At 37.3% G+C, this 13,867-nt stretch overlaps 1 protein-coding gene across 2 annotated transcripts in view; it reads right to left on the bottom strand.

Moving 5' to 3' along the window:
* Nucleotides 1-358: 358 nt before the first annotated feature.
* Nucleotides 359-13,867, bottom strand: part of RAB2A (RAB2A, member RAS oncogene family) — a 57,906-nt gene continuing 44,397 nt past the window's right edge. For both annotated transcript variants that reach the window (XM_049781968.1, XM_049781967.1), the window contains 2 exons: nucleotides 2,648-2,716; nucleotides 359-643 (listed from right to left, as the gene is read on the bottom strand). In XM_049781968.1, coding sequence (XP_049637925.1) covers nucleotides 548-643; nucleotides 2,648-2,716 — 165 coding nt within the window. In that variant the 3' untranslated portion in view covers nucleotides 359-547. The remainder of the gene's footprint in view (nucleotides 644-2,647; nucleotides 2,717-13,867) is intronic.

Raw genomic sequence — 13,867 nt, forward strand, 5'->3', positions numbered from 1 at the left:
TCTAAACAGTAGAGAATTTATGCAAATGCGATTAAAGAATTCAAGCTTGGCAAATTTCACCCAAGCAGGTTATTAAAACTATATATACAGAAAGGTAAATGATAAATACAGAATTCAGAGTCCTTCTGTTTTTCCTTAGAGCCTTGAAGGTCGACAAACTTGTTGAGGACAGTTCTATAATATTAAAACATAGGTAACCACAGGTGTTGGGAAACCTAGCTACACAAACCCATTTAAAATACTCTAGATGACTTTGTAGTGTTTAATACAATTCAGTTTGTAGGTAAGGGCACAAGACAACATTTAACAAAAATAACCACGTCAACTGACCTAGAAATCAAATGCAAATAGGTATGAATACAATCTCCAAAATCTGTTTCTTTTTTTAAGTGAACATTAACCATTTATTCAAAATTATACAAGAATTTGAAGGATTAAAGTCTTCTGTGACATAAAGCCATTTCGAATAGTTTCATGTCTCAGCTGAGCAGGAGTGAAAGAATAGCTGAGTAGGCCCCATCTGGGTAGCAAGACAGTAAAAACGGACTCAACAGCAGCCTCCCCCGGCCTGCTGGCCTCCCTGATTGCACGCATGTGTGGCATTAGTAGCAGCGTGTTGAGGGCCAATTTTAATGCCATTTGCCTGAAATGAAAGAAAAGAGAATAATACATAAAATGGACTCAACTAGTGTAATTAATCTTAAAAGGATCCATTAAATTTTTAGTGATTATACTTTTTTTTTAAATTTAGTGATAGTACTTTTGCCTAACAACTCAAAAAGTCTGTGACCACTGCAGGCCATTTTGACAACTAAAATATGTCTTCAGGGTAATGTTCTCTCCTTTTAAATGTAATACAATGTAAAACATTCTGAAAAGTCATTCTTTTTCACTACCAAGTTCTGGGTAAAACCAAACTACTGAACAGTACTAGCTTTTCAAGAAGTAGTCTTATAATAAAGAAACTGTTAAAAGCGATTGTTGCATGGACTTTTGAAGAACAAATAATGCAAAACCTGTGCTAGCCCAACGACGTACATAAAATATTTTCTCTAGACAGTATTTCTGTTCCATGTTGAATCAGCTGTGCAGGCTAAGGGCATATGAGTGTTCTGTGTCATCAATAATTTCTATGATCCCCAAAGACATGGCAGCTTGCCAAGAACCCACACACAGAGCTGTTCTTTCATTCATCAAACTCACACTTATGTCTTAACCCTCACTCCCTCAAGTGGATTTTACCTAAAAATACAACACTTTGAGAACAGGAATACAGTAGCTTCAGAAATTAAGCTCTTAAGGAAACTTTACGTCACAGTAAATCTCAGATTTATAGTGCTTGGCAGTTGTTCTGCAACAGTAGTAGCCTTGGGGTTTCTGGCACTGGCTCAGTATTGACAGCAGCTGATGTGGTTTCTTTTCGCTCTTTTGACTCCTCTTTAATAAAAAGCATGCCCTATGGCTCATTGGTTTTGCCCCCCTCTGGGCTGGTAGCAACTTCTTGAAAAATCAAGGAGTCAGACTTGGCATTAGGCCAAATAAATCGCACGGCCTGTTGGCTCCTGACAGCACATTACAATCAAAGCTGCACAAGACACAGTAAAGCAGTCAGCTACTATATGAAACCAGACAGAAACAATGAATGTGCCCTTTTAAATAGAGGCCCAATTACTGTTCAATTTATATAGCATTAGTCTCTGAATAGTGTCGCCTTTAAATTACCTCAAGATCTACTGCCATATCAGCCTACAAGGTAAAATTTAGAAATGACTGCACCAAAATGAGAAAAGCAAGTACTTTTCAGAAACCTTGTGCAAAATATGGGTTGTTTTAGTAGAGACTATTGAGGCAAACAATGAAAAGCCTTTTTTTATGCACCGGTCAAAGGACATGTGCAATGGCTTATCACACAATTCCCTCAGAGGATAAATTAGGGTTTTTTATCTTGGAAGTAAATATATCAATACGAACTGGCAAATGTATGATGTAAAAGCAAATGCATTTGCATAAACATTCTAAAATAACCAAGTAAAAACTCATACTGAGAAGTCAGATTACAATGACCACCTTTTGGAAAATGTCCCGAAGTATCTACTTTACAGCCTCATATTTTATTTTCCACCAAAAAACAAATTCCTGAACAAATGAGCTCAATAACATTACAAAATGATTCAATGCCAACTGCTATTACCAACATGTTGATTTCATTTCCTGAAAACGTGTTATGCTGTATTGGGAGTAATTTCCAAATTGGGTATTTTTTCTTTCATACCAAGACAACAGAGAATATTCTGTATTGGTAACACAGCATATCCATTTATACATTAGAAATTTATTCCCCAAAGCAGACGACACCATATGGATGTGTGAATGAAAGTGGATTTTCTTCTCTCTTTAGGGGATTTAAATTATTTGCATTGCTCATATAAATGGATTGGGTCAGTTATTTTTATCTGTGATACTGTACTAGAACACAAACATTTAGCTATCACACAACATATCACAAATGCTCAATTAGATTCTAAGCTAATATGTTACCTATCAACAGAGATCCATGTTAGGAATTTTAACACTAAAATTATGAATAAATTCAGTAATAAAAACTCAATTTTAAATTGATTATCATCTAATAATACTTATGTTTTACCTCGTTATTAATGTCAAAGACTCCTTCTTGAATTTTTTCATAAATTTCTTTTGCTGTATTGATAAATGCCTGAAATACAAGGTAGAAAAATTGCTTCAAATTCTTTTAAACCTCAAAGAAAAAGATCCTACAAAAGTAGCTCTAAAAATATATATTAATTATTCAACACAAGAAAATCAATATATGCCACATTAATAAAGAACAAAAAATCACATAATTTTAATAGATGGAAAAATATATGATGAAATCTATTGTTTCATGATAAAAATCTCCCAACAAGGTCAGACTAGGAAAGGAACTTTCTAAAGCAGATAAATGGCAAAGAAAAATCTATAGCTAATATCATACTCAATGGTAATGATGGAAAGGTTTTTCCTTCAAGATCAAGAAGTGTGGGTGTAGGAAAATGTTTGGGAGCACTTTATGTAGCAGCACTACTTACAACAGCCCAAAGTGGAAGTAACACAAATGTTCAATTGATGAATGAAAAACCAAAATGATATGACAAAATAACGAAGTATTAGTCAGACAAATAAAAAAAGTTGCACTATTGGATTCATGCTACAATGCAGATGAACCTTGAAAACATTATTTTAGGTAGTAGAATCCAGGCATGAATGAATATACCACAGTCCATATGAAATGTCCAGAGTAGGTCAATTTTTTTTGAATAGAGATTTAGAAAAATGAAAAAAGTGTCAGTGTGAGGGAGAGGAGAAACAGAGTACACATCACAGGTTATGATGCAGGCAGCGGAGAAATGGGCCAATTCTCATAGAGGAAGAAAGGGGCACTGCTGCTCATCTCAAAGAGTGGCTCTTAATGATCAGGATTTCCTTTTTAGGCAAAGGTGAAAAAAACGTTTTGCAACTAGATTGTGCTGGTGGTCATACAACTTCATGAAATTAATAAACCACTGACTTGTACCCTTTCAGAGGATCAGTTTCATGATATGCAGAGGATGGCTCAAAAGAAAAACTCATGGCCATGGAGGCAGGATGGGAGTGAAAGGAGAAAAGAACACATGAGAAACACGCATGTCAAATAGGTCAGCTGATGAATTTTCATACTAAGACTAGCATTCTTTTTTTTCTTATTCTTCAGGTTTTTAGAGTATTTATTATTTTTGAAGTTAACATGTGCATAATAGAAAATGAGAAATAACAAGAAGCAAAGAACATAGTCACAATTACAGTTACGTTGTCTGATATGTCCTTCTAAGTCTTGTTTACCTACACTACTAAGCATTCATTGTGTTATTAAAATTATAGGACATGTATCATGCTTCTTTATACACCATGAGTATTTACCATTTCAAAGTCCCAAAGCCATATGAGTATGTGGTAAACAAGAATACACATCACTAACTCAGTTTGGAAGGAAAAGAATATAATCCAGCCTTTCTTGGCAATGAAAATTTCTTAGAAGACAATAACAGTAACAAGGCCTCTAGATAGATATTGGCATAGTTAGTTAAAATACTGCATTCCCTTAAATTCAAGTAAAAATGAGCAAAGCAATCAAGAAAAGTATAAACTTCTAAAATAATTCATTATACAATCAATCTAATAAAATGTTAGCAAGGAAGCCAAGTGTTAACCAAAGTACCAACACCATAGTCCTGCGTGCAGCTACATACATACACACACACACACACACACACACACACACACACACACACACACAAACACCAATGGGCAACATCAAATGCCACCAAGAATAGCCCCTTCCCCTTTCTCATCCTCCTACCACTCTGCAGGAATAAGCCTGATGTTTTATTATTTAGAGATGGTTTAACAAATCTATGTCCAAGATGCCTCCCTTTCTATCAGTTATAAGAGATAAATACAAATTGGGTTAATTCACTGAGATTAGCATTCTTTTTAGAGCCTCTGCTCCGCATAAGACCCTTTTTGTTGAAAATAAGGTATAAGAAGAAAAGCACCAAATAATGCTTCTAATAAAAAGATAATAGGAGGATATTCAACTTCTATGCTACATTGAATAAAGTTCAACTATTTTTCAAGTGCCAAATGACTAAATTATTATTACTACACTAATAAAATTCAGACTCTAAACATAAAAATCAATCCACAAGCCTTTTTACATCTAGATTAAATATTAAGAGATTTCATACCAGTGTGTTAATGCTACAGAAAGCGATAAGCTCAGATTTAAAGCTATCAGATCTGAGAGCTGACAGATCATAGTACTAAATAGAATAAATCATTATCTTCAATTAGCATTCTATGAAATTCCTAAAAAGGCTATTCTACTCCTATCACCACTGACTCTGCCTTACTTCAAAATCTGAAAAGTAAACAGCGCTCACGGAGAGGAACAAATCGTACCTTTCGTCTTTTCTACATGGACACATTTGACTGCTGAACTTGCCACCAGAGCTTTTGTTTCCTAATTAACAGGACTGATATGTTTTCACCTTTAAAGGCCTTACAGCTCCCCAGAGTAATCAATCTACTGCAGCTCAATTACTGCACCAAGAACACACCAGTCAGTGAAGGAGACGTGACCGACTACGGCAGGAGCACAGAGATATGAATATGCATAAAGTCTAAGTGGTTGATCGAATCATCAGAGAGGGTCATGAGAATTTGCAGCGAAATAATGAGAAGAATTAATCATTGTAGATTCACAAGGCACTTTGAAAGTAAGTTCTCTTTTCATATGTGTGCTGGAGTTAAAGTGAAGGAGAAATTGGTTTTCAGCCAACTGTGAACTTATTCACATGCCTCAAAATTGAAGTTTTCCTTATAAAAATAAAAAAACTTAATTTTATTTCTAGTAACATATCAATTACTATGAGAGCCTAATAAACCAGAGTAACTAAGTACTAAAATAGGTTAATTTCTGAGGTTAGAATTCTTTATAAGAACAACCGTGTGTGTGTGTGTGTGTGTGTGTGTGTGTGTATGTATATGTGTGTAGGTATATGTATATCTATATATATATAACTAGGACATTAGAACTATAAGGTCCTATAAATAAATTACAATCTACAAATACTTATATTACAAGTTATCAAAAATATGTTTATAGACATTACTATTATGAATAATTTTAAAAAATAACATAAGACCTTAATAAAATTAAATTGTATATAAATTAAACTATATAGATTTTCCTTCACTACTAAATTTCCTAAATAGTTATTATTTTATCAAGCACCAAGTATGTAAGAATTGCTGTACTCAAGCCAGGAAGATAGTGCAGGCATCAGGGCCAGGTGTTTTGCATGTTCAGGGACCTGAATTCAATCCTTAGCACCAAACCATTTCTAATATTGAGCCAAGGAGCCTTGTTTGGCAAAATACCACCAGAGTAGCCCCTGATCCCTTGAGCATTGCTTTGGTCACCCATGATGCCTCCCCCAAGTGACTGAGGTAAATAAAACAATCCTTTTATATAGTATCTTCTGTACTATATAATACTATGTTAATTAACACAAATTTTTATGGAGGGGGCCCACACCTGGCGGTGTTCAGGGGATCATATAGGATGCTGTGCATAAGACAAATGCCCTTCCTGTTGTGCTAGAGCTCCGGCCCCATATTTATTATACTTTTTAATCAATAGGTTATTTAACAAGGACACAGGGACTCAGTGGTAAAGCACTCACATTGTGGCTACAAGAATCTCATCTCTCAAACTTCCCTGTATCCCTAGCCCCACTGAAAATGTGCTATCTCTGGCACAGTGCAGCAATCTTGCACGAGTACTGCAGCCAAGTGTATATTCTAGGACATATAAACAATACAGGGGAGGAAAGTAAAAAAAAAAAAGGATGTATTTTATATCTGAAGGACATGTAATTAGTCTCGTTATAACTGAAATATATGTTATATCTTCTTTTGTGACTCCCCTCATCTCAATGATAGTACTTGGATAATGCTTACTTATCTATCATCCAGCTCTCTAATTACATAATCAAGGCACTGAAATAACTTATCTTCATATTCAGCATATTACAGAAGGTACAGGGATAGGAATGTAAATTAGTGGCATGATAGATGCTTCACATGTGTGGAGCCTAGCATTTGATCCTCAGCACCATCACAAAAATGAGAGAGAAAAGTAACCTACTTAAATGAATTTCTACTACACAAGACAACAAAAAATTTAATGCATACTAGATTCTTATCAAGTCTTAAGAGTTTAAAAACTTAACAAATCTAGTATGCCTTTAGTATATATGCAGATCCACAATTATGAAATAGAAGTAGATTTCCTTGCAGTCAACTTCATTTGACAAGTCTCATTCTCTGCATTCCAATATCAGAAACTTGACCCTCTTTTTATTTTACCATGAGCTCTGTGCTGTACTTTGATTAATTGCTAAGTTTAGTCCTTTTCCTTTATTAGCCATTAATTGCCTTACATATCAACAATATTCATGGCGAACATGACCTGAATAATATTGGTAACATCTGAAACCTTAGAAAACTTTCAGACCATAACACAAATTAAATGTAATCATAAAGAACTGTAACTGACTATAATTCAAAGAAATATTTACCACACAAATGTGATATTATTTAACTTTTTTTTTTTTTTTTTTGGTTTTTGGGCCACACCCAGTAACGCTCAGGGGTTACTCCTGGCTATGTGCTCAGAAGTTGCTCCTGGCTTGGGGGACCATATGGGACACCGGGGGATCGAACCGCGATCCGTCCAAGGTTAGCGCAGGCAAGGCAGGCACCTTACCTTTAGCGCCACCGCCCGGCCCCATTATTTAACTTTTAACCAAGAGCATTTATCAAATCATCATCATCACTTTTCTAGGTACTATGGAACATACTATATAGGTCAGGGGTCTTCAAACTACGGCCTGCGGGCCACATGCGGCCCGCAGAGGAGTCTGATCCGCCTGCCAGCAGTGAGTCTGATCCGGCCTGCCAGCAGTGAGCGCTGTTTGGTTGCCAAGATACCTGACAGCATATATACTCAGTGTCACGGTTTCTCAGGGATGACGTCAACCGCCTCCTCCCATGGCATATTGTGTGCTGGGAGGGTGAGCATGAGGGCGGTGTTGAGAGGGACACTGATGCACCCTTGTGCCTGGCGCTTGGCACGGGCATTGCTGATGATGTCACTGGAGGGCACTGGACGCTGCGTGGCGAGGAGTACCACATGTGGGTGACTATATGATGTAAAAAGGTGCCTGCTCCACCCCCAGGCAACGTGGTGTTGTGTGCTGTGCCTGCCTGTCAGTGAGGTTTTCCTCCACTCCCTCCACTGCCAAAGGTCAGTCAAAAGTGCCAGAGAAATAAATTTTTGCCAAATGGGGGGGTTCTGCCCGACTGGGCTGTGGGTGACTCATATGAAAATTCCCCTTTGGGGGTGGTGAGGCGTTCAGTGCTGAAATCAAAGTTAGGGGGTGGGCAGTGGTTGGGAGGTTAGGGATTCAATGCTGAAGCATTTTAAAGGGGTTACATTGAAAATTTTATATGCATTTTGCAATTCCTTTTCAGTGTTCACATGCTGATTCCGAACATATCAATTCGGGCATTATATAGGGAGATATAACTGAACTATCAGGATCTGAGCTGGTCTGCTTAGAAAAGCCTGCAAGGGGTAAGTGTTCACATCAGGAACTAATGGGGGTTCATAAACTGTGTGTATATATACACACATATTTATATTTCACTAATATCAGTTTGGAATCCCTAGGAAACAATGATGTCAAGAAAAAAAAAATTGACGGCGAGTGTAGGATATTCAAAGAACAGTGGACTTACGATTAGTTTTTTATGAGGTACAAAGAAAAAGATGTGTGTCTGATATGCCAGAATATAGTTTCTGTGTTCAAAGAATACAATTTGTGACGCCACAAACTGAACATAAAGATAAATATGATTGTTTGGTTGGAGAAGTGAGAAAAGATAAAATACTACAACTGAAACATACACTGACGACTCAGCAAAATACTTTTGTGAAGCAGAAGCAGAAGCAGTTAAACACTTCCTCACTGTGGGCAAGTTTTCAAGTTGCCAAGCTAATAGTACGCAATGGCAAACAATCTGTGGAGAGAGAATTTGTTAAAGAATGCCTTATTTCTGTTGCCAAAGAGATGTATCCCAAGAAGGCCGATTTATTTAGTACAGTGAGCCTTTCAGGAGTTACAATGACACGAAGGATTGAAGAAATGGGAGAAAATTTGCTGCATCATTTGCAAAACTCTGCAAAGAAACTTTGCTATTTTTCCCTGGCACTCAACGAAAGCAATGATGTTCGTGATTCTGCCCAACTTCTCATTTATATGCGTGGGACAAATGAGTATTTTGAAGTCACAGAAGAGCTTGCTGTACTGCTAGGTATCAAAGGTACAACCACAGGAGTGGATATATTTGAAAAGGTTTGCCAAACTGTGAATGGTTTGGAGCTGGACTGGGTTAAACTAGTCAATGTAACAACTGATGGTGCTCCTAGCATGGTGGGGTCTAAGAGAGGAGTAATTGCTCACATTACACAAGAGATGGACAAACATAACCATCCTCATCCAATTGCCATACACTGCCTCATCCACCAACAAGCGCTGTGTTGTAAGTCACTGAAATGGGACTCTGTTATGAAAATTGTGGTATCTTGTGTTAATTACATTAGAACTCATGCACTAAACCACAGACAATTTCAGGAATTTCTATGTGAGGTAAATGTTGCCCATGAAGATGTTCTGTACCACACAGAAGTCTGTTGGCTGAGTAGAGGGAGAGTTTTAAAACATTTCTATGACTTACTTCCGCAGATTACGGCTTTTCTACTTTCAAAAAACCAAAAAGTACCAGAGCTCAATGATGCAGAATGGAAATGGCACCTTGCCTTTCTGACAGATATAACAGAGCTACTCAACAGTTTCAATCTGCAACTTCAAGGCAAGGGAAGCTCATCTGTGATATTGCATTGCACGTGAAAGCATTTGAAGTAAAATTAGGCCTTCTCATCAAACAAGTACAGGAGGAAAACTTCAGTCATCTCCCAAAAACTCAAAACCTGTCAGCGGACAAACCATTGGTTGCATTCCCAAAAGGAAACATGTCTGGCTTCACTAGAATTGTTGCAAAAAGAGTTTCAATTTAGATTCAAAGAGCTTCATCTCCATGAACAGGACATACAGCTTTTTCATAATCCATTTTCTGTTGAGGTTGAAAATGTCCTTACAATTTACCAAATGGAACTGGCTGAACTGCAGAATTGTGACTCTCTGAAAGACGCATTTAAGTCAAGTAACCTTTTGAATTTCTATGCATCTCTCCCCTCTGAGACATATCCAAATATCAGGAACCATGCACTCAAAATGGTAACCATCTTTGGTAGCACTTATGCCTATGAACAGACTTTTTCAAGAATGAAACATCTGCAATCTCCTACCAGATCAAGATTAACTGATGCCCACTTGCATCACTTGTTACGGCTGGTAGTTGACAAATATGGAACCGGACATTGACCATCTCATTAGCCAAAAGCAGGCCCACAGTTCCCATTGAAATACTGGTGCGTGATCTGTTTATTTATAAATGGTTTTCATTTTATTTATATAAGATATGTGCAGTGTGAGTAGGAATTAGTAACTCATATAGTCCGGCCCTCCAGCTCTCTAAGGGACCTTAATCCGGCCCCCACTTAAAAAAGTTTGAAGAACCAGGGTTCTTCTATATAGATACTATATAGAGTTCCTATTGTTGCCTGAGTAACCAATTTAGTTGGGAGAGTCTCAGCATAAGGGCTTATATTTTTGTTGAAGATGCAAGAAAGAAAAACATTTTTCATTGAGAGAGGTTGAAGCCCATGGAAAATGTAGCTAAGAGTCTTCCCAGATTGGGGCCGGAGCGGTGACGCAAGCAGGTTCTATCCCCCAGCGTCCCATATGGCCACTAAGCCAGGAGTAAACACGAGTGTCACCGGATGTGGCGGGAAAAAAAAAAGTCTTCCCAGATAACGGAGAGAAGAGAAGTAAAGGGAAACTACAATAATATGTCATCACAGTTTAATACATTTAAGGAAAATATATTCTATCTACAAGATTAATATTTATATAATTTCTTTATGTAACACACTGCCACCTGGTGGTAAGATAAAAATTACAGCATGTGCTGTTAGGTAAGAATACAAAATAACGATTACATTATCTTAGTTTTATTTAGAACCCTGAAACAGATGCTAAAGAGAAACATATCCTGTAAAATAAGACTTTTTCTATTTCTCTTAGGACTTAGATATATGAGATATCTAAAACTAACATCTAACTTTTTTCTCAATTGATGCTCAATAAGATAGACAGTAGGCATGTGTACCTAAGCTAAAATTATTTTCTCAATACTGATGGACCTTCAAATTGCTAAGTGATTTAGACAGGACTTATTATATTTGAAGACAAATTTATAATAAAAATACAAACAAGGATAGATTCATTTTCAAAAAAAAATGTTATGAAGTTCTATTTCCAACGTTTACAGAAGTTCGAACAGAGGTTCCTGAACATGTTTGCCTACCTCCCCTTTTGAGAAAAACAAAACAAAACAAAAATGTCCAAACTGAATGCCCCTCACAACAAGATTTATGTTTTTTAAGTGAGCAAACAAAGTGTTCTCCAACTGTGCACAAGGCTACAATTGTTCCAGGGCTCCTCAGTCCACTTTGGGAAACACTGAATCAGAGTCCACAACCATGTCTCCATTTTGGATGCATGGCTTAGTCTCTGTAAGATGAAGACAATGGTGTTAACCTTCAAAGAAATGTCATATACCTTTGACGTTGCTTGTCAAGTACGAAGAACAATGTGCAGATGTAGATAATCCTCACTGCATGTTAGTTTGGTTTTTCAAGACACATGGTGTTGTGTGTAGGGGCTACTTCCAGCTTGGTGCTCGGGGATAACTCTCAGTCAGGGGTGGCAAACAGAATTTTTACCCTCGCTCCAATGGCAAAATGCAGTATGTGTTTAATATATTATTGTTAAAATTAGATGCTTTTGTGTGAGTGTTTGTCTGTTTTGGCAGGTCACTGTGTGGTGTGGTTCTCTGACTCTCATAGTTTAATATTTTGGCTCTTTGTATCGAACTTGTTCACCACCCCTGCTCTCAGTGGTGCCCAGAGGACTGAACTTGGGCTCCTGACATGCAAAGCATATATGCTGGTCCTGTGAGAGTTATTTCCAAGGCCATAAAATTAATTAAAAAATTGATGCCAGGAATTTAACTGAGGACTGTCACATGCAAAGCTTTGTGATTTTAGCCTTTATCATGAATGTTTGGGTATAATATGAGGGAAAAAATAGTACTATAGGTGCTAAATGTAAATGTGTCCTGAAACATCACCATATAAAGAGTGGTTATTCTCTTGTCAAGAATAAAAATATCTCATTAAATAAAATAATCATTAGGAAAATAAATGAACAACATAAAAAGTACAAAGTTCATTTAAAGCTTAAAATATAATGAAAGCCAGAAGGATAAGCCAAAGAATTGAGCATGTGCTTTCCATGATGAGGTACTGCATCCAAAGTCCACTTTTCGGTAGGATGTAGGAAGGTAGGAAAAAGAGCCACTTCTACAAAGAAATCTCATATTTCTCTTCTCTCCTCATCGTTACAGCATCCTCAATTCTAAAGCCTTATGCTGTCCTGCCACTTGGTTTCCTACATTTCACAGGAAGAAAGAGGGCCTCACCCAGTAGTGCTCAGAGCTGTAGCAGTTGTAGGTAAGGCAAGCGTCTTACCTCCTGTGCTCTCTCTGGCCCTGGAAGTAACTTTTAACTTTACTAATCTATAATAATTCTCATTCTTATCTATGATCGTAAGAAAATACTTGCTCAAAACCATGCACAACTGGGCAGAAGCAGGATTTGAATAAAAATTCTGTTCATCACTTTTATCTTCATTAGGAACATTTAATACAACCCCCCAAAAATTCTCATTTTGTTTGTATTGAAGTTAAAAACTGAATTTCAAAAAAACACAATTTCTCACATCCTCAAGAAGTTTCTAGTTAGTAATTATTTGAGAATTCTAGGATTATTTTTAAAAGGCAATTATAACACCCCTCCCCACCTTTGGTTTTTGGGCCACATTCATTGGCACTCAGTAGTTACTCCTGGCTCTGTGTTTAGAAATAGCTCCCAGCGGGTCAGCCTACTGAAAGGCAAATGTGCTAGCTGCTGTTCCGGCCATTGATGATTAGTTACACTGTTTTTCTTCTCTTTTATAAAAATGACCATCACCTACCTTTACTGGGAAGGTGCTCTGAAACCAGTGTTTCTCAGCCAGGATAAGATTGTGTAATTGGGGCACCAAACTCAAGGTTAGGGAGCCAGCTCACAGGATTGGGGTGGGGAAAGGAAAACAAGGTTGGAAACATCTGACAATGATCTAAACAAACCCTGACCGATTTGTTGGAAATAAATAAAAGAGGGAGAAATCAGAACTACTTAATTATAAAGCCTGGGGATTGGTGATCAATATTTGAGAAGTTCCTCTTACTACTTTGTCAGTGATGACCCAGTCTACTAACTTAGTTCTTTTATCCAACATTTGCTGAGTACTTGATTTATATCTTACAACGAGTAGACACTCAGGTTAAGTGTGTCTATTTTTTTTTTTTTTTTTGGTTTTTGGGCCACACCCGGCGGTGCTCAGGGGTTACTCCTGGCTGTCTGCTCAGAAATAGCTCCTGGCAGGCACGGGGGACCATATGGGACACCGGGATTCGAACCAACCACCTTTGGTCCTGGATCGGCTGCTTGCAAGGCAAACACCGCTGTGCTATCTCTCCGGGCCAAGTGTGTCTATTTTAAATCTCTACAATGTGAAAGTAAGTACAGGGCAGATCTAAATACCAAATAGAAATATAGCATGAAAGCTTCCACAACAGTTGTTTAGAGGCCAGAATAGCATGATTTTTTTACCTTCTCAGGGTAAAAATCTGAGAGTAACCATCTATGGAAAGGGCCCTATGAATGGGGAAGGCTATGATCCCAACCCATTTACAGAAAAACTAAAGAGAGGATGTTGAGGAAAGAACATTCTAGACAGAGGCAGACTTTAAGATCACTTTTGCTGAAAAGCTGGGATAAGCAAACAGGTGAAAAAAGGTTAGAAAAGTAGTCTACTAGACATCAAAGAACAATAAAAGAAAATACACAGAGAGACAAAATCAGAGAATAATTTAGGAGGGATTTTTTTTGAGACTAGGCAGATAAGAAATGAAA

This window comes from Suncus etruscus, chromosome 10 (assembly GCF_024139225.1).
Source record: "Suncus etruscus isolate mSunEtr1 chromosome 10, mSunEtr1.pri.cur, whole genome shotgun sequence".
Classification (NCBI taxonomy): Eukaryota; Metazoa; Chordata; class Mammalia; order Eulipotyphla; family Soricidae; genus Suncus; species Suncus etruscus.